Source organism: Rhopilema esculentum, chromosome 7, assembly GCF_057945365.1.
Source record: "Rhopilema esculentum isolate cy_ngs chromosome 7, ASM5794536v1, whole genome shotgun sequence".
Lineage (NCBI taxonomy): Eukaryota > Metazoa > Cnidaria > Scyphozoa > Rhizostomeae > Rhizostomatidae > Rhopilema > Rhopilema esculentum.
In genome coordinates, this window is record NC_142821.1 from 775,313 (window position 1) to 795,796 (window position 20,484).

Below are 20,484 nucleotides of genomic sequence, written 5' to 3' on the forward strand. Positions count from 1 at the left end.
GTGTTCTTAAAAAAATGATTGATTTGAGATATCAAGTCTTTCGCAACTGAAGCGTTTCTAATTGTTGATTATCTTAGTCAATGTTTGGATGCGTGGATAAGCAACTCAAGCATTTGTGAGACCTGCATAGCCTTTTTGTAGACCGTTTCCTTAAGTATCAGCTTTTTTCCTGTCTCTCCGTGTTTTATTATGGAGCTATTTGTTTAACAAATGTTTTGTATACCATTGCAACATCTTGCTGGTAGTATTTTCATGATTGACAAATCGCCCTTCGGGGTCCTAGGCTGACCATAAACTTTTAAATCTTTGCAGCCCATTGCCAGATGATATTGAATTTAGTACTTTGTGGTGTAGAGCAGTTGAAGGGCAACTCAGATACATGACCGTAAGTCTATTAGATATCGTAAGATACAGCTGCGTAATGTTTTATAATAGTTCTCAGTACCTTTTATGGCAGGGTTTACATTTTGTATGTCTCTAAATATATTCTTTGTGCTAACCAGACTAGTGTTAAGAGACCAATAAATCGATGAAAAAATCTAGTTGAAAAATCTATGGCTTATTTCTGAGGAGGGTTAAGGGAAATAGAAATAAAATGTTGTTTTGCAAGATACAAAGATTAGATGATAGTATATTTTGATCAGAGGTTTGAATTAAAAGAAATGACACACGCAAGTATTTTTTCAAGGCTTCATGAACAGAAATATTTCTTTGTATAAGTCGGATGTATAATGCATAGCCCTTTCTTGGTTCCCTGTAATTTGATATAAGAGAATGGTGACCATAGTGTCAGTTCTTTCTTCCACAGATGACAGTCAGAACGTACCAGACGCCACTTATTTCAATACAAAATTTTAGAATCAGCGGGAAGTTAGTTGGTGCGGAACAGACCGGCTCTGCCTTGTGTATGTTCATCTTTGCTTCTATCTGGCATTTAGCTGTGTTTTGAAAATATATCTGCTAGTAGGATTTATTTAGTGACTCCTAGCAGATGGTTCCAGTTGCGTTATAAATTATGTGTCCACTATAACTTTTTGGTTCCAGTTTCAATAAGAATGTGTCCACTATAACTTTTTGGTATTGGAGGGAGCAAAGGCATTGATATCTCAGTTTGATATAGACAAGAAATGTTGTATTGTTTAACTGAATATTTATCTGTACTTGAGATGTGTTGTGTTATTTGCAATGTCTTGTTTTCTTGCATTAAAGCAACAAGAGATGCTGTAGTCAACATTGATGAACCATGGGGTGATTTGACCGTGAAGAAAAATATGCCTGCCTTAAAGTTTTACCATGACTTCAACTGGAGTAAGTGGCTAACTTTATCTCTTTATCAAATAATATGTTTATGGTTTGTGAGTAACATGTTATCAACAATAGACTGTACGTGATGATTTTTAATGGAAAAATACTGCTGTACGTGTTTATATATACTTTTTTAATCTCCAAAATAATTCACTGTAATATTATTTCCAAATATACCTCTGTGTATCTTGGGCGCATAAAACAAGACTGTTCTAAGTTGCTGCTCTGAGTTCCACGCTGTCAACAGACAACTGTTAAACTACTCTCAATGTGGGTGTTACTTGTTTGCCATGTCCCTGGAGGTATCGGGACCTGCTATTGCAGGATCGACTTTGAGAAAATGGAACTATGACATGATGAATGATTTATTGTGTAAACCAGTGTTTTCTAACCCTAGTACGAAGCCTGATATTATAATTTTTCGTTATTTACCTACACTTTTTTCCATTGCTTCGGAATCGGTGTGTTTCTTTTGTAATATTTTTTATTTTTTTAATCTTTTTGCTTGTCTATTTATTCCCTACCTGTTTTTTAGATATGGATTTCTTCGAAGTTGGTTGGGGTATCAATTTTGAACCTGCCTGGGCATCAGTAGCACTTGGTCTCGGTACGTTTAACCTTAAAGCCAAGTAAACTGTATTATTTAAAATAGGTATCATGCTAACATTGCTCAATCTGTGCTAATAACAGTCATTTTCTTGAATATTTTAAGCAAATTAGATAGGGCAAAACATAAACAGGTTTTCTGGCAAAACATGAACTTTTCATTCTCTGTTAATGAAGAAACATAAATATATAATAGAAAATATGAAAATAGACATCAATATATGCAAATGTGAATACCGTGAATATGGTAGCGACAATTCCAGTATTGTATATCTACAGAGACAGAAATTGATCCAAAATATTTCCAATAAGGTCCGTGGTAACCACTGGAAAAGGGCAAAAGAGAGGATTATGGTCCCCTTTTATGGGCAGGTAGCCAGCTACACTTGCCCTCCTTCAGATCAAAGTATTTGGTTTTGAAGGTGAAGAAAATGTACCTGCCTTCACTTTTGGAAATACCTAATACGTAACAAAACGGTTGTTACTTAATATTCATGGCTGTCTTTACGGCGACCGTTTGAAAACCGTGTCACTCTTCGTTTTTCCCAAGTTGTTTCTGTTTATTGCGCTGATCTCTTCAAAGCAATGGTGAAATGTTTTTTCTCTGCAGTTGTACTTTTTCTGTCTTTCTCTTCTGTCGATTGATATATAAATTCTTTTTTTTACAGATCTGCTATCAAAACCTAGTATTGACCCAAGCAAACCACTTCCATTTTGGGATAAGGTTCGCTTTCATTTTTTCAGTTTATTTATCTTCAGGCTCAAACATAATTTTAAAATAAGTAATCCTTTGTCCGAAGTGGCTGATTCTCAGTAGACCTTCTTTTAAAAGACAACACTATAAAAGCAATTTTAATATTGGCTAAAAAAATACAGTTTGTAGAAAGTCATCCAGGAAGTAATAAAAAAGCTGTATGAGGAAAGATCAGCATTTTTTTGTTCTTATCCTGAACTTTGTATACATTGTCAGTAAAACACTTGTTTTACAAATACTCGTCTGAGGCAAATACAAATTGTTGTGAATAAATGCCTTCTGTTTCAAGATTGAAATAAATTCCAAATGCCACTTGCTTAGTATCTTTTTCTTTTAACAGATCCGCCTTCTCTTGCATGGTCGACTTAATCTAAATGCCCAGTCAGTAAGCATTGTTTTAAGTGCGTCACGTGATCCTAATAATACAACGGAGAAAATGGTTATAGTTTGGGAAAATTTTGAACTTGATTGGACTAACGGTATGTGATGTTAGTATTTAAAGTACAAAAATATTTACTGAGTAACTAGAAATACAGCAGATTTTTCTGAGCAACTGTTGCAATGCTGTTTTTGATTGGAATTTTTCTTCCAGTTTTATTGCCATTAGTTACAGTGGCGTTGCATATTTTGAAGAGAAAGTCTACCTTCACAGCAGTCTACCTTAGGGCTACCTATTGAGAACATAACTGCATTGTCAAGAAAACGATATGGTTGCTAATGATGGCTTATTTAGATAATTTAACAATGAGTAGTAATAAAGGGAGTTTCGAATCCTTAAAAACATTTTGTCACAGCTACCTGTGTGCTATTTTGGATCTTACTGAACCGGATTCTCTTTAGCAATGCTCCTTGGTAGTCTAATAGGGCTAAATAGATTTTTTTTAAATACATTGGAAAGGAAAGGGGCCCCTCCTCTTCCCAAAGCCGTTGGCCTTTGTTCTTTCAAATATTTCGTATTTAAGCGGGATGTAATTGCTTGATAGTTGTCTTGGTTTAATTTCACAGCTTGCGTTGTCATTGAGGGTGATTTTGACCTGCACATAAGAACTGCTTCAAAGTACGATGACAGTCGTGTTCTACATTTCCCAAAATTTAAAATGCGGTAAGACACTTTCACTTAGTAGCGAACTGCTGCTAGAAATTTAAAGAAGATATCCATTTATTTAGACTGACATCTAAAATTGCTTCTTAGTAACGGCTCTATGAATAAGTTAATGAATCAGGCTCCTATGTACTATATTTCCTAAACGGGGTTCTTTTGCCTTAATTTCATTATAAAATATAGAACGACAACTCTAAAGATGAGACAATATTTTTTTCGCAACAGGAAACTGTGTGGAAAGAGTATTGCTACGTTGTTAATGGAACAGAACAGGGACTGCTCAACTTTATCTTGACTTAGCATAAGCAAATTAAAACGGTTTCTTCTTTTATCTTCCGCAGATTTGATTTGGAATGGCTGTGTAAGGGTGATCCTAACGACCATCATCGAGCTGTTCCCTGTAACCCTAACAAGGTTGAGGACATTGAGGTTAGGGCTGTCGAATTTTATAATTTGTTTCTAGAACGTGTAAGTTTTGTCTAGCACAGTTTTGAAAAGTACATAGATCCTCGCCGTTTGCTTTGTCCTGTTGTGATTAATTGAGCATAAACATGAAATCGAATCCTTTTAATTTTAATTGTGTAGGCATTCTTAGAAAGTACATAAGTAGTTGGTTTGAAAAGGGGGGCCCCCGTATAATAAAGGCTAAAGGGTCCCCAATCTGATCCTGCAGGAGCCTTTATCTTGTATTCTGTGTGTTTTGTTATTTATGAGTAACATGATCCTCTAAACTGTTTCTTAAAAAGAAGTTTTTATATTCTTTTAGTCTTCATGTGTGATTTTTGTATTTTAAAAAGTGTAGAGATTTTTCAGGGTTTTTCATTGATAAAGCCCACCCTAGGAACGTAATCTGATGGCAAGTGTAATCTTTATTTAGTTTTGATGTCCGCTTGCTTGTTAAACAGATTTAATTAATTGTATTTCGTAGAATCACGATTCGTACAGAGAATTTAGATCTGAGAACCTGAACATGTGTATTGGTTTTGAAACTGGGAAGACAATGTCTAAGGTATGTTTTGTGGCCAGTTGTATTGACCAATTTGTCCGATTGACCATGAAAATTTTTATGGTAGCTAATTTAGCATGATTGTTCTACTTCTGAAATTTCATGTTTTTTCACTAGGAGGAGATGAAAGCCACTCCACCAACTATATTTTTGTATGCAAGCACTTTGCGGTGGTTCCAGAAGTACCAGGTATGTTTACTTTCTAATATTTCTGTTTGTTCTACAGTCAGTCCTTTAACATAGATAAACCTTTGGACGAGAAAAAAACGGTCAAATAAAATGCCGAAGCAGAATTTTAAAGTAAGCTTGGAGTGTAAATTGTCTGATCTTTCATTTTTTCGTTCTGTGAAATTTTATATAAAAATTGTCATTTACTTTATAAAAAGATTAGAGGATACTATTGCAGTTCACTACCAGTTTACATCTTTTTGATTGTCTTTATCTACTTATTTGATCTTTCTGAACACTGAGTGAAATTTTGTTTGAATTTGTGCTTTTTGTAGTGCTGTCTTTATTGCAGTATGAAAACGTGTTTCGCAGCAATGGCGCCCGTCTAAAAAAACAATAAATTAAAGAAACGAACTGTTTTGTAAAAATATAAAATGAAACTAGATTGAACATTTAAGACTTCATTTTGTAGGCTGTTGTTTTAAACAACGTGTCAAGGCCAATAAAAAGAGGATCACATTTTGGTAACATCAAACCAAGGAAGCCAACTTTAGGAAGACACTATAAGTAAGCCCTTTGTCGATATACTTTTGAATAACTTTTATAGTACTTCATCCTTGCCAGCTTTCAAGACTGAACTGACTTCAGTATCGACAATGTGGTTTGTTTTCATTCCAGTGTAAATGAATACTTTATATGAGCTTGTGAAACTTCAATCTCTTTCTTAAATTTTCAATAGCTTGTCGAAAAAATTGGGAAGTGATAAGGGTTCAGGAAGGATGTTATAAATTGTACACTAACACTGACCGTTAATGGAGGGCTCTTCCTATTTACATAAGATACGACCTTAAATTCTTCGTCAATCGATAGAGGATATACTGTAGTCCCAATTATGTTTTTCCTGTTCAGAAGATCCTTTTAAGTGTAACTGATCTATTTCGTAAATAGATCGAAAGTCCAAGAAACTGGTTCATATTTGCGCGAACATCTCTTTTAGCCAAAAGCTTCTTTCCGTTTGCTGATATGTTAAATCATTTGTTAATTTTGTCTCAAAATATACATTTTTGTTGGGACCTCTATTTTTAGATAATCCTAAAGCAAGGGTACTGCGTCACATTGCGAATGTTTTATTGAATTTGTGCTTGTTTAAGACAATTTTTGACCCCTGCTTGAGAGCAAATAATGCAATCCTATCATTTGTTGCAGGTTCCTCAACTTTGATTTTTGTTTCAATCGCTTGCGTATCAATTACTTTGGATCCTTCACACAAGAAGCTGGCTTTGAAATGAATGTGTCATCAGGGAGTTTTGGCGCCAACTATCAAGTTGATGTTCAAGAGGTCCTTGACGACATGCATCTAACCCGAAGGCCAATTGCAAATTGGATAATACGTGGTTTGCATAGTGAGCTCGATAAAGTCTCAACTGACCTGATCAGCAATTTACCTGAAACAGAGGACTTGGTGTTTGGGGAAATCGAGGATGAGATCATCAACATAGAAAAACATCCAAAAACATATTTCCTTTTTAGTGTAAAGCGGTAAAGTGTTTTGATTTTATATTTGAAAATCCATTTTCCCCAGTTCTTCGCTGGCTCCTATTTTAGACCGAGAGAATATCCAAACGATATATTTATTCCCAAAAACAGCTCTATGAAACATAGGAGCTAGTAGATATGTTATGTCTGAGGTCCTCTAAGTTCATTCTAAATAGGTTTGGATCATTCTAGCTCTTTTCAAATTTCATGCTAAAATTTTATGTCTCGAAAATTACACTCAATGGAAATAAATAACGCAAGAAATACCCAAGAAAGCAACATAAAATGTGTAAATTAAGAATAATTTTGGATAGAAAAAGGAAAAATGTTCCTCTCTGGGATAACAGCATCGAATTTGGCTAAGTTTCACATAATGTCCTAAGATTACTTTCAATCTTAGCAGCCAGTTGACGAAGCTAGTGAACCGTGGAGTAGCTTTTTGTCATTTATTACAGATAGAAATTCTGACCAGCTTATAATCAACAATAGAACACCCCTATAAGCGATATTTTATCATGGCATATTTTATCATCGAAAAGCTCATTTTGCCTATAGTTGTTATGCTTCTATCCAGAGTTGAATACAACCGTCAGTCTCCAGGCTCCGATATGTCTTCATTCACCCACAAAGTGGAACTGAATGATTTCAAAGGAGCATGGACAGCTTTTAACAGAAAGATTACATTCGAGCTGTTTGAGGCATATGAAAACGTGCAGGTAAGAGCTGTTCACTTTCGCCTACTGACCTACCGCCTGCTTGCTAATTTCTGCCTATTGACCTACTGCATAGTTCGTGACATACGAACTTCTTTTTTTTTTCTAGCGGAATGACCTCTGTGATTACCTCGAAGAATCGATTTATCCGCAAAACTTTTCCTTGATATTTTCAACACTATTGTTTGAAAATTTATCCATATACTGTAAATGAGAGTCTGGCCAAAGAGCTAGATGAAACTGGACGCCTTGTACATGCTTTGAAAGAAAGGAAAAGCTACTGATTTACGTCTCCTTGCTCTAGCAAAAACAGCCGAATATGTATGGCTTATGTTGATTGCTTATGTTAAATAAACCTGACACATTTGTCTTTAGTTGCTGAGCAAATAGAGACTGGCCTTTTTATCAAAATCATACAGAGATACCCCGAGAGTTGTTATCGAGAAACATATCCATATTAACTATTAAGTTTATACTCATAGACTATAGAATTTATCGACTGAAGATATTCCCAAATTTCAACAAAGTAGCTTTGAATCAGCTAAGTTTTTTCGTTTAAAGTTTCTTTTGACTGAATGAATGAAGAGAGTCCTCGTGTGCCATGGAAGGAATTGCATTGCACGTTGTCTTCCCTTCCCATTTAGCCACATCTTTAATGGTTGAACTTGCTTTCTTGACAATATACATGAAGTATGTTGATAAAATGTATATCATTGATGCAGTGGTGAAATACATTTGATTTTTCACTTTTAGATGCTTAAACGTGTCCTGTCCTCTGATGCAATGAAGCCTTCCAAAGATGCGAAATCACAAGACTTCAGAAGACAGCATGCCAACAGCTTTATCGATTTATCAGCTGCTAATCACAAAGGAATGGTTGAGCATGATAATCGCCTCTTGCAGCAGTTAGTTTCAGAGCAAGAATCCAAATTTTTAGCACAGGTTGAAGAGGTTGGTAATTTTTGTGATTGAAAACTTTTTTGCGAAAGATGGCAAATGAAGAAAACCTGGCACGATTTCTGTATGGAAAAACTTCTGTATCTGAGCTTATAATGTTTTTTGCATATCCCTTGACGTAAATTGTTGTCTAGCAATATCTCCAGCCCACAATATTTGACTTTCTAATCTTAGTTTTTCGCAATTTTCACGATCAAATCCCTGCCGATGGATTGGCCAAATGCCTGTTGGCTAGTTTTTCTCGAATTTTCAACAGATTTTATAAAATTTATTGGCGTCCTTGCACAATCTAAAGGATGACTGCAGTTTTATTGGAATAGAGAAATATATGCATGTGATTGGAAAAAATTATGTAAAGAGATTTTTGAACTTTCATGTCTGAGTTGCCAAAGATAATGGCAGGATTTTAAATGAATCAATCTGGTCTTCATCCTTGCGAGGTCAGTGTTGTCTGAGCTGTGATGGATGGCCACGTTTCTGTACTTGATGTATTTGGCGTTTCCCTTCGTTTCAGGTCTTAAGTTTTCTGTTGTAGGGAGAAAACGAAGCAGAGGGGCAAGCGAAGAGTGCAGAAGAAGATGATATCATACAACTTAACTTGCACAGTAAGTTCCGTTCATGTTCTAACTCTTTTGTTTGTTTTCTAAAACAAAGTCAAATTAAGGCTAGCTACTAAATGTATTAGGAAATGGCTATCATAACGTGACATTTCAGCATAACAGTGATTTCTTGCTAGTGATGCTGTGTTTCGCGGACTTTTCTTCAAAAATTTGTGGAAGCACTCCATCCTGGACAAACCAAACCTTTTTGTGACTAACTAGCTATGTGCTCGCTTGCCGTTGTGATGGTATGAATTGAGGTTAGAAAATATCCATTGACAAACCTATTACTTTCTCGCTGTTTTTCTGTAGTTGAATTGGTAAACTCTCAAGTAATGATGAAAGGCAGTGAGAGCAAAGGAGCACTCCTGATCACTGCTGCAAATGCGGATATCATGAAGAGGTTGCACAGGCCTGTTGCGGCATGCAATGACGGCATCATGAAACTGAATAAGGTCACGTGGGCTGGCAAGTTAAACAATCTACAGGTAGGTGATCTTAACGTGCATCATCCGCTTTAAATTTGAATGTGCTCGAAGTATTTTTCTGTTAAATTGTGTATTAAGCAAAATTATACTTTGAAAATTTTGTTTATGCAACAGGCCTGCTTATTGGGTCTTGGTAATTGAAGGATTCAACTAAAAGGCTGCGAAATAACGCTATCAATTTGATATAACAATAGCTTGCTGGAAGATACTTTGAAACCATACGGTGGTACTACAAGATTTTTCGTCAGGTGCAATCATTAATTACTTTTATTTATTAGGTCTTTTTCTTTTTTCACTTCATGTGATATCATCAACCGAAATTAACAAGGTTTTGATAAACTGATTAAATTTTTAGCATCTTATTAATTCATGTTTTTATTCATTTCATAAATATCCTTCGAGCTGCTCAGTCTCGATTTATTTGGTTTATAAGCTGCCATGATTTTGGTTCGGCAAAATAAGCAATGTAAGTCTCAGGTTAAGAATCTGATTCTGTAGCTATGAATATTGTCCTAATAACCTAACTGACTAAATCGATCGCAAATTCTTTTTCTTTTCAGTATTTTGCAACATCTAAAGACCTGAGTGACCTGTCTTCCAGCTCTATTCCATGGATAAATGCTTCAGTGATAAGTGGTATGCCAGGCAAAAGCGACTCTGAAAATCAATCTAACGTTGCTTCTTTCATGAAATCCAGCAACTTTGCAGGCAGTATCGTTAATGTGTCATTTGGCGGCGTTACCACCGAAGTGCAGCGAATAGTGTCCCCGTGTCATTGCCAGTTTAAGTATGTCAGTCTTGACCCTGAGCTAGACCCATTTGCAGAGGAATTCGAGCCAACTCAGGATACAGTAAGTCATCAATTGCGTTTGTGAATAAAGAAAAGGCAACGATAGCAGGAGATCAATTACGTTGCCTATCCTCCTTTCCTCCTATCCTTGCTCTCTGTTCTATCAAATAAACACAGCAAGTATTGACAGGCAGCTTAAACGTTTCAGAATCGATATTACGATTATTTCCAGACCATGAAACCATTCTTGAATATCGGTTGTCTCCACTCTTTACCTTTTTTAACCCTTTTGCTTGAAAGCTCTGGCTAGAGACCGCTTTCAGGGTTTCAGTTTTAATAGTTAGAATATATTTTATAAGACCTTTTTTATAAGAATACTATTAATTTATTGGAGCCTCGATATTTTCAAGAAATTTTCGTTTCGAGCCTGAATATATTCTTAAAGTATTATTTCCTTTTTCAAATCTGATATAGTCTTAAGAACATCCCTTGCTCTTTAATAAAAACCACGCTTTTCAAAAAACGGGATTTGTCAGTTCTGCGATTCCCTTTTATGAACATCGCAAAACATGCAACGTCTGGAAATGAGATACAAAGATGCTAGCTTAGGCTGAGCAATAATCTTATAATACTCTTAAAAATCTGATGAATCTGAGACTGAATATTTTTATAAACAATTTCCTCATAAAAAATAGTGTAGTTTCGCACACTCCTTGGATTTTCTAATTATTTGCTTCAATTCCCTACTCAGTCACAAATTATCCTAGTGAGTAAATTCTTTCAGCTATACAATGCTTACACAATGCTTACACAATGATATATTCAACCTAGACATCTGGCTCGGCTTCTTACAGTGCGTCGTCAAATTTGGCAAATACATTGCTTATTCGACACCCGTCATTGGAGATATCTACCAGCCCGGTGAGCTTACTTTCATTTTTTAATATTTAAATGAAGAAATGTCTTGATTGCGATCACTTCCATGTATTTTTCCGCTCATCCACGTGAAAGACGTTTTGGTGCAAAATCAAATTTTCTTACCAGTGTTTAAAGAAAACAAACTGATTTGTTCAAAAACTAAACTGGGCCCAGATCTTAGCAAAAATCAAGGAAATTCTTGTGGATAATGGCTTCCCCCAAGATGTCATTTTGACATGTTTTAAGCAAAAATTCGCTAATTTTTCTGCAGGGAAAAGTTTGGTCTTGAAAAATGTCCTGTCTAGTTAAAATATGCCCTTGATTGGCAACGTTTCATTAAAATCCGAATCAAATCAAATCAAATCAAATCAAAAAGGCCATTACCAATTGCTTTTCAACTGTGAAGCCTTTTGTGGTCCATAGCACCAAGGTCATGCTCCCATCGATTTAAAAGGATTGCGTTCCAACCCATCAGAAATGTTTAGCTATTTATGAATATTCGGACCGATGTAATCGATAGAATACTAGAATATCGATTACTAGCCAGCGAGTAATCGATAGAATAAAACAGCATGTTCTCGCAAGAATCAGGCAAAACTGGTTCCAATAAGACGCGACGTTTTTGTAAAAAACGTCCAAATAAATATTGATTCGGCTATAGGTCAGCATTTACTTAAGAATTCCAGAGTACGCCAAGACAATGTGACGAAAATTTTAAGATCATTGGGCAAGCAATGTCGTCTTTTCATTTAAGATTTTGAAATTTCTCTGCAACAAAGGATCCCGACTTTTGTAGACAGAAAGAGTTCATTTTCTCTCTCGGCCTCTTTAAATAGTTAAGAGATTAACCGCTGCGATTGGTCAGAAACAAAGAACCATTCAAAGTCGCTATTCTTCCCCTCACGTTACTTTAGATCCATATCTGTATATAGATTGTCTACTTACTTTTGGACATTATCCGACGTTCATTATCTGGCGAGTGGTGGACCAAAAGTAGCTTAGTATGACATGTTTCCGCTTTTCCGTGCTATTTTCAAGTCCTGCGGTACCAAACGCTTATTTGGTCCCTTTTTCTTCTGTTTTTATGTTATATACCTCTAACCTTACCTATGTCTAATGTATTTTGTTTTGTTGCGCCGAAAAATGGGATTGAATTTCGCGATTTTAAACAAAGTAATCATTTCCTTTCTTTTGTTCTCTCCATCGTCTTTCTTTTTTCTTTTTTGTTCTTCTCTATCGTGCTCAAATTTTTCTGTTTTCAATTTTGTCTTTTATTCCGACTTTCAATTTCTCTCTGTTTTACTTTTTATTTTCTCTTTCTTTTTTCTCATTTTTTCTCTAAATTTCAGCTTTCTTTTCCCCTCATCTTTGACATCATTCATTGCTTCTTCTAGGCAAAGATCCCCAAAAATTTTCAAGTTATATTTTCTAAAGAGTCCCTTGAAATAAATTCCATTGGATTACTGCTATTTTCTGTGTGTCATGAATGTCAACATGGTTTTTGTTACTTCCTTCTCCAGAATCAGTTTGCAATGCTGTTGGAAATTTGCCAAACTTTATTGCTTTATACTGAACCTAAGAAAAGAGAAAAGCAAGATCGTTTTGAAAGAATGAAATTTCGAATGCAGCTGTCAACCGGGGAGGACACAAAGGGAGAGATCCAGGAACTGCAAGATTCTGTCAGGTTTGTTCCCATTGGTCGCTAATTATCTAGCTAAACATGTTCATTTGTCGACTGACGTATCAGTTTCCCTCATTTATAATGGAAATATTTGAGGAAAAGGCAATGCCGTATCAAATAAGAAGCTCGAGCAATTTAAACCTACCAAAAGTGAGAACCACATGCTATGGTACAGATACCGTAAGGTTCATGAGTCAAAGAATATGGGCAAAATTACTTATAGAAGTGGAAACTTCAGTCTCTTTGACTGTCTTTAAAAAACATCTTTAGACAACAAAATGCAAACATTGCAACTGTAGGATTTGCAAAACTTTTATATATGGTTTAGGTTTTTTGTAATTATTGTGTATTTCCTTTGTATACACCTTTTGTAAATAGTTGGCCTTAATTACCTTTTATATTTAGCTATTCTGTACAGCCAACTTTAAATCAAAGTATTAATAATAATAATAATAATAATAATAATAATAATAATTAGTAGCTCTTTATAGACTTATCAAAAAGCTGAATTATTTCTATTTCTACAATAAAACGAAGGAAAATTGCAAGTGTAGCTGCCTAGAGCTCTAAAATTGTATCAAACATAAGCACTTGAGGATGCCTTCAATTTAGTCACTGGTGGAAGTATTTCTGACAAAAGAAAAGCAGCTCTATTTTGTTCTCATGATCAAAACAGACACGCAGTATGAGACATTTGATGTCTTAACTCAAAGAAGGAGAGTGATAGACCCATTCAACTCACTGCAAATCTTTATCTTTCTAGTGCATTTGATTCTATTTTATTTGCAACATCACGAAAATATGCGATTGTAAAATTTTCAATCAGTTGCTGAGATTTTGCTTTTGTTTAATTGCATCTTTGCAAGTTAGTGATATGTTTAAAAGTGCACTGAAAAATAGGTCAATTCCAGGATCATGGTTCTAAATAAGTTCACTTTCAAGAGGTGTAATCGTGAACTTGACTCCTCGATTATGGCTCCATTAAACGACTCTTCTTTTTAAGATTGGCACAAATGTCTATCTGTACACCTTCCCTTTTTGTAGATTCATTTGCCGGCTATGTGCCAATAAGCAAATTTAGTCAATTGACATAGATTTCAAGCATTATTTGCTTAATTTATCACAAATGTTGCAGTAGCTATGTTTTCAAAACCTTTTTCTATGATATCCGCAGGGACTCTTTGTCATACTTGCGACGCTGTGAGAGGCAATTATTCGAATACCATAGAGAAGCGAACAGTATATCTTGCATGGAAGACGACAGGTTACCCTTCTTCCTCTGTTTCTTCTTAGCTTTCATTTTCTTGTTGGCTTTTCGATTTCCAAAACCCTCTTTGGTATGAAACAATTATTGTCATTTGGACTTACATTTTATTAAAGACAACCTTTTTTATCTGGGAACCCAAAATTAACAGCAACGTATATAATTTTTTCGTAACGCAAAAATTTGTCCACGGGGTATTCAGTCTTCAGGAGCATGTTTATCATAGAGTTTGAAAAAATTGTTTATCTTTATGATGTTTTTGCAATCCTTCCTGCCTTGCAAAGTCGTTGACGTCAAACAATTACCTTCTTAAACGCTGTATAATCAAAACTCTTGTTTCGTAAGTTTTCCGGTTACCTTTTAGCTGCCTCGATATGGCATTGGAATTAAAGTCACTTATCGTGGATCTTCAAGAGCAGATCCAGGCTACAAAGGAACAACTTAGTGCCGATAGCGAAGAGCTGAAAATGATGATACTGTAATTTGCACAGCTATACAATTTTATCTTTAATCCAATTTTTGAATATTTATTAGAGACGACCCTTCTGATCTAATGTTTCACAGGATGCCATTTTAAAAACTTGCATATTTTACTTTAATTTGAGGTGATTTTTAGCTTGAAATATAAGTGTTGCAAATAATTCGGAAATTAGGAACAGTTAACAGTTTTTTCCAGTTTTTTCCGCATGTTTTTTTCTGTAAGCAAAGGATTTTTCCAAACTCTTTCTCTCCATCGCAATACCGTATTTCTTTGGACCTCGGCTGTTAGAGAAAATCTGTTTGGCTTTCACTTTTTTATTATCTTTTAAACGGAGACTTATGTCATCATGGTACGAGAAGTCTTAGCCAATGGTCTTTCATCCGAGCTCACGTTCAGTGACATTTGAATGAAATTACCATTAAGCATACGTTTTATAAAAATGATTAAACAAAATAAATCAAACAATGTCTTAGAATGTGAATATTTATATTTTATAGGTTATGTGAAGTATTTGTTTAACACAAGAAATTTCATTTTTATGCAGATTTTCACGAAATAGAATCATTCTCCGATGAAATTACACAGCTATTTACCCGTTTTCCCTAATGGTCTTTTCACTTATTGCAGGATCTATAAAGACTTTGCATTGTCTTCCGCCTCGCCTTCACCAAGCAAAGGTAACTTTTCTTTTCTCTAAAGCATGCCATGTTTATCTTCACATAATACCTCTACATTTTCTCTTTTTTTCATTCTAGCTCCCGATTTATATTTGAATTCAAAACTGATTTGCAATACTTCCGCTAATTTCCTTAAACTACTATCCTTTTGCCTCGATCCAAATGTAGGTCGCAATAAAAACTACGTTGTCAAACAATCAGATATTATTTTTGATGACATGAGATGGAGGCTAGCTCAACAGGATGGACAGCTTGGAATAGCAGATGTCCAGTTCAAAAAATTCCAGTTAGTTTCAATTTGCTCTCTCTGTTGAAATTTTTGCTTTGAAAACTTATTTTGCCTGAAAAGTTAATTTTGATGCATAATAATGAATTTAACGAAGATTAGATAAAGAAGGATGTCCCATTCTTTGATCATGTTTCAAATAGGCTTTTTCAGGTCTCCACTTAATCCATTCTCTGGTTTTCCGCAAGGGAGTTTCTAATATTTTCCTCTCTATCAATCGAATTTCGCTAAGACCTAAAACACTGCTGCTGTTTGTCGTTTCGTATAAATAGTAATGGAGTACAACATAGTAACTTCGTATGTACACTGTTGTCTGACTGATATTCTTTGATATGCACAAGTTACACTGAGGGAGACGAACGGGGGCCTGAGATTTGAAAGATTTAGGCTTTTTGGCCAAAAGATCTCTCCGCAATACTCTACATGCATGGGAAAACTATCATTTCGTGCATTGCCATGAGGGAGAGGGGGGGGGTTATAAAATCAGCAATAAACGACCTCATTCGATATGGCATGCATCTGTCCTAATTTCATGTTATCAATTCTTTTTCTTTTAAGCTATAACAAGTTGTCATTTGACGATAATGGGGTTGAACATCGACTTGAACTGGGCGGCTTCGCTGTTAACAACCTAATCCCAAACGAGCCTTACAAAGAGTTGCTGGTACCCCATGAAATCAACCTTCGTCGACACGTCGACAAATCCGTGTACGTTCGCGTGTATTGCCGTGTACAGTCACCAGTAGCGGGCATTAGTGTGAGGGAGCATTTTGAAGTGAACGTGTGTCCTATCGCTGTCAGATTAACCCATCGCTTCTATCATTATTTGGTATCGTTTTTCTTTTCACGAAAGTCAGAGAAAGTTGACCAGACAGATACCACGGATTTTGAAATGGGAATTAAAGGTATCTTAGGCATTTTCCCCTGATTTAAATTGGATTCTAAACCCACATCGTTGCAAAACCACGATTGCCTACCACTTTGCCGCCATTCATCTCTTCATGCATCATTGTCAAACGTTTCAGTTTGTTAAAAAAATTCTTCAGCTAGCAAAAGTATCTTCTCATTGGGATGTCCAATATTGAATTGTAAAGGCTGAGATCACTTTTCACAAAGACTTAACAAGCTTAGAGTTTATATTGTGTGTTCTTAGTGCTATAGCAGTTAGTGTTATTCTAATGTAATATCAGTAATGTGTTCTTTAGTTTTAAAATAATTTTGTTCTTTGACAATTCTTATAATTTCTACTGTGTTTGTACCTTGAAGCCAAGGATGAACCGGAGGATACCCAAACTGACCAAAGCCAGGTAAGTTTTCAACTTTGTTATCCTCTCCTTTTTCTAGTTTGTAAACAAATAATTTGTATATAAAAACATGATCATATTATTTATATTTTTCTGGACAATTTCAGGTTGTCTCTTCAACGTCTTTTAAGAAGCCAGCACCGCCAAGACCACCGCCTCCGAAGCTGCTACCATCATCAAAGCAGCCATCAAAGCAGCAGCTAGCCATGACGTCACCAATGAAACAAACCACTGTGCAGCCAACGTACTTAGATCTCCAAGCAGAGGAGCGACTCAAAAGGAAACCAGGGCTAACCTTAACACTGCCTGCTTCGAAGGAGGCTGTTTCCAGCCCTTCACCGTCTCCTTCGTCTTCTACAGGAACCCCAGTTAGAGTAAGTTATAAGTCACCCTAAATGATCTTGAATAATATTGTGCATCAATTTATAGTGCTGTTTTTTGGAGATTCAAAGTAATTTAAAACAACGAGCCGAACAAAGAATCTAAAATTGAGTTCTGGAAATACTTTAGTGGTATCTTGAGGCTCATGTAATAAGCAGCAAAGTTATATCCACCTCACCATCATGCGTAAGTACCTTTGATTCAGTTTGAGATCCTTCTTCGAATGCGCATTTTATTGCTTTAAGGAGGATCTGATTCAAAGGGTACATAAAATGCTTCTCTAAAACATGCATTTTTAGATCATTATTCAGGTAGTATTGAAATTGATCTTTATGTACTTTGGGCCGAATTGCTATATAAAGGTCATCACTGTAGGCCTGTACAGTGAATATTTTGTTTAATCTTTTATTAAAAAAGTCTTTCATTTAGGTCAAATTTTGTTTTGATTGTCGCCAACATTTTTCAAGGAATTCTGTATTGAATGCATTTTTTCAAATGTTTGGTGCTTATTTTCTTGTTTCAAAAAATCGTTTGATACACAGCTTTGATGGTGGTCAGCTCTTCGTTGGGAACTTAAATAAAACACTGAAAAATTGCCGTATAACAAAGGTATTTGTTTTTCTGTTACAGACACCTTCGGTGAAGAAGGGATCCTTATTCTACAGCAGATTTTCAACCGATGAAAATGTTGATCGGATGAAGGAAAGAGCATCGAAGAATCAGACTTTCATATATATTAAGATCCCGAAAGTCCCAATTTGTTTCAGCTACAAGGTACCTTATTTAATCACCTTTTTGATTTTCACTCTCTTAAAGCCCTGTTTTCCGGCCTGATAATCGCCGACAATGCCCTTTTTAGGCTGTGACTATCCTATCATGCCCTGTTCACTTTGCTAGCAGCATTTGATAATGTAAACCAGGCTTATGAGAAGTTATCATATAAATATTTATGTCGTTAGCAATTTTTTCATACAAAACATACGACAGATATAACAAAAATATACAACAGATCTAACAAAAACAACAGATACGACAAAAGTTGTTTTACTAAACACGCTAAACTTCTTTTATATCAACCATATTTTTATGACTATAATTAAGTGATCTAGTGTCTGATGGCATTAGGTCAAGCAACTACCCTCGCTGGTTTTATCTTATTTTTTGTTTTCTAGGGTGAGAAAGACAGAAACATTGAAGATGCACATGACTTTAATCTTTGCCTGCCGACTTTAGAGTATCATAACAAAACCTGGACCTGGCAGGATTTGTCAATGGCTCTTAAAAAAGATTATACACAAGTCTTAGTCCCTCAGGTTAGCCCCGTGTGCTTCCATATTATCAAAAATTATCGCTAATGAGCACACGATTTCTGTCATTTTTCGTTCCTGTTTCGTTGTCACCTTATTCTGCTTCAATATTATTTCAGATAATAAAAGAAAAACTCCACCTCAAAGGAGGCTGGGACAACAAGCAAAGTATGGAAAAAGTTGGGTTAGTATTGCCATCTCATATTTGCTTAACTCACATTCTAAGTCCCCAACTTGGTCTGTCAATATGCTTAAAATACAGCTTCAAGTAGACATAAGAAGAGTCACATGTTTTTTCTTTTCTTTGCAAGCATTTATCTGTCTCAGTTCTAAAGGGCAAAAATCGATAAATCGATAATTGTATTCTTCTTTGATGGTTTTTTTAAAGCAGCCAGGTTTTTACAATGATATCATTCTTTTTAGTGGCAAGCCCAAGCGTACCAAGTACCAAGCACCAAGCGCTTTGAAATTGATACAATTTTTGTTTTTTAAGTCTTGGTAATAAGATCAAATTTTGTGTGAAGAGAAATCTAAAAACGTGAAATTCTGAAGATGAAAGAAGGAATAAGAAATGATATTCCAGAGCATGGAACTGTATAAGCTATTTACTCGCTGTTTTAACCGTGTAAGCCCTTTATTATGATGAAAAAGATAGAACTGAGGAAAAGAATTAAGCTTCTTAATTCTTGCTGTTTGACCGTTTTGTAAGAAAGTTCTTCAATCACTCATGTTTATTATCCTTTTTGATATTATACATATTATTTAAAATTTTTTTATATCAAATTGAGTTTTCCGTTTATTGACGTTTTCATGTTTTGAGATGTCCGACAAAGAAGTTCCTTTGTGGCTTCAACAACTCCTGTAAACCAAGCATAAGATTCTTCCTTTACGTTGTTTGGAGCTATCTAGCATAATTCCTATACATATTTCTGTACTCTAATCAGAAAACATCTTTTGCAGTGACGACGATAAAGCAAAACTTTTATTAGGAGAGGTACGGCGATGCTGACTTAGATTTTTGATACATTTTAACTTAAAACCTTTGTGTTAGATTTTGCAACAAAGTACGGCTAATTTAATATCAAATCTTATACTTTTTTTTATTGCTAGACCTGACATCCATTACACCTTTAGGAAATGTAAAATCCATCACCATTTCCCAACCTGATGCTATCTTCTGCTCCCAAATTACTCCCTAAAATCCTTTTCTCGTGCAGCTGTCAGTCTAATATTGTTTTTGGAGACATGCTGCTTGTTCTTGTCATCACGCTGTTAGACAATGGTTGAAAAATAAAACTTTTTTGGAAAATCTTTGCAAAAATGTTTCGCTGAATCGTGAGATCTTTGTAAGAGCATACTAAAGACTGTGTTTTGAACGGACGCTACCTCTCTTTTAAGCCCATACTACACAAGTGCTTTTGCAGTTGTAACCCGCAACTTTTTAGGCGATATCCTAAACCTCACTCACAAAATCATTTATTCCTCCAGCCAACTGGCCAAAGGTTTCAGAATCTTCATTAAAAGTGAACATTAAAAGTGAATCTTGGTATTGGTTTTGGATTAGCAATTATTTGTGCATAATGATCTTTGTTGGGATCGTGTGACTCTCACTGCTTTGTCCTTTTTGACACTCCAATGCAATGTGTTCATCCATTTTGTTGCAATATTTTATTGATAAAAACTATTTGAATGGTTTAAGTGGCACCTCTTTTGGGGTCTTGAAGATTAGCAGCTTGTCAGGTTCAAATGTATGCCAAACTATGTAGTCTTTCCGTTTTGCCTTTATAATTGCTGTAATTGATATGCTCCATTAAATACAAGCTATTTATGTTTATATATTATATATTTATGTTTATATATTAACGGAAAAATTTTCTTGGCATTCACTGAAGACAAACCGCGAAAATGCAGTGGAGTTCAATAATTTCGTAAAATATGTCAATTTTTGCTTTTCAGCTTCCAGGAACCCAGAAAAAGACAGGGAAAAAATTACTGTTCGGAAAACTGACGAATCTAATGTCAAAAGGAAATAGTGAGGCAAGCAAAAGAGCTGCTGAAAAAGGTATTCTGAATTCTTAGTAAATTTTATTTTTCCGAATCCCTTAAACACGCCTTTAAGCATTTTTTAATTGATCAGAAATAAATGAAAAGTATTCTTCCT

General features: G+C 35.3%; 1 protein-coding gene across 2 annotated transcripts in view; it reads left to right on the top strand.

Moving 5' to 3' along the window:
- The window catches only part of LOC135683697 (bridge-like lipid transfer protein family member 2), a 54,737-nt gene that overhangs the window by 31,030 nt on the left and 3,223 nt on the right, over positions 1–20,484 (top strand). For both annotated transcript variants that reach the window (XM_065199028.2, XM_065199030.2), the window contains 31 exons: positions 313–385; positions 809–905; positions 1,210–1,308; positions 1,841–1,912; positions 2,580–2,635; positions 3,006–3,144; positions 3,671–3,767; positions 4,109–4,196; positions 4,696–4,776; positions 4,891–4,962; positions 5,414–5,508; positions 6,148–6,480; positions 7,052–7,193; positions 7,944–8,141; positions 8,683–8,752; positions 9,059–9,234; positions 9,795–10,085; positions 10,856–10,945; positions 12,463–12,626; positions 13,798–13,887; positions 14,252–14,365; positions 14,996–15,045; positions 15,214–15,331; positions 15,890–16,236; positions 16,598–16,638; positions 16,743–17,009; positions 17,647–17,790; positions 18,189–18,329; positions 18,443–18,507; positions 19,284–19,317; positions 20,280–20,385. In XM_065199028.2, coding sequence (XP_065055100.2) covers positions 313–385; positions 809–905; positions 1,210–1,308; positions 1,841–1,912; positions 2,580–2,635; positions 3,006–3,144; positions 3,671–3,767; positions 4,109–4,196; positions 4,696–4,776; positions 4,891–4,962; positions 5,414–5,508; positions 6,148–6,480; positions 7,052–7,193; positions 7,944–8,141; positions 8,683–8,752; positions 9,059–9,234; positions 9,795–10,085; positions 10,856–10,945; positions 12,463–12,626; positions 13,798–13,887; positions 14,252–14,365; positions 14,996–15,045; positions 15,214–15,331; positions 15,890–16,236; positions 16,598–16,638; positions 16,743–17,009; positions 17,647–17,790; positions 18,189–18,329; positions 18,443–18,507; positions 19,284–19,317; positions 20,280–20,385 — 3,950 coding nt within the window. The remainder of the gene's footprint in view (positions 1–312; positions 386–808; positions 906–1,209; positions 1,309–1,840; positions 1,913–2,579; positions 2,636–3,005; positions 3,145–3,670; positions 3,768–4,108; positions 4,197–4,695; positions 4,777–4,890; positions 4,963–5,413; positions 5,509–6,147; positions 6,481–7,051; positions 7,194–7,943; positions 8,142–8,682; positions 8,753–9,058; positions 9,235–9,794; positions 10,086–10,855; positions 10,946–12,462; positions 12,627–13,797; positions 13,888–14,251; positions 14,366–14,995; positions 15,046–15,213; positions 15,332–15,889; positions 16,237–16,597; positions 16,639–16,742; positions 17,010–17,646; positions 17,791–18,188; positions 18,330–18,442; positions 18,508–19,283; positions 19,318–20,279; positions 20,386–20,484) is intronic.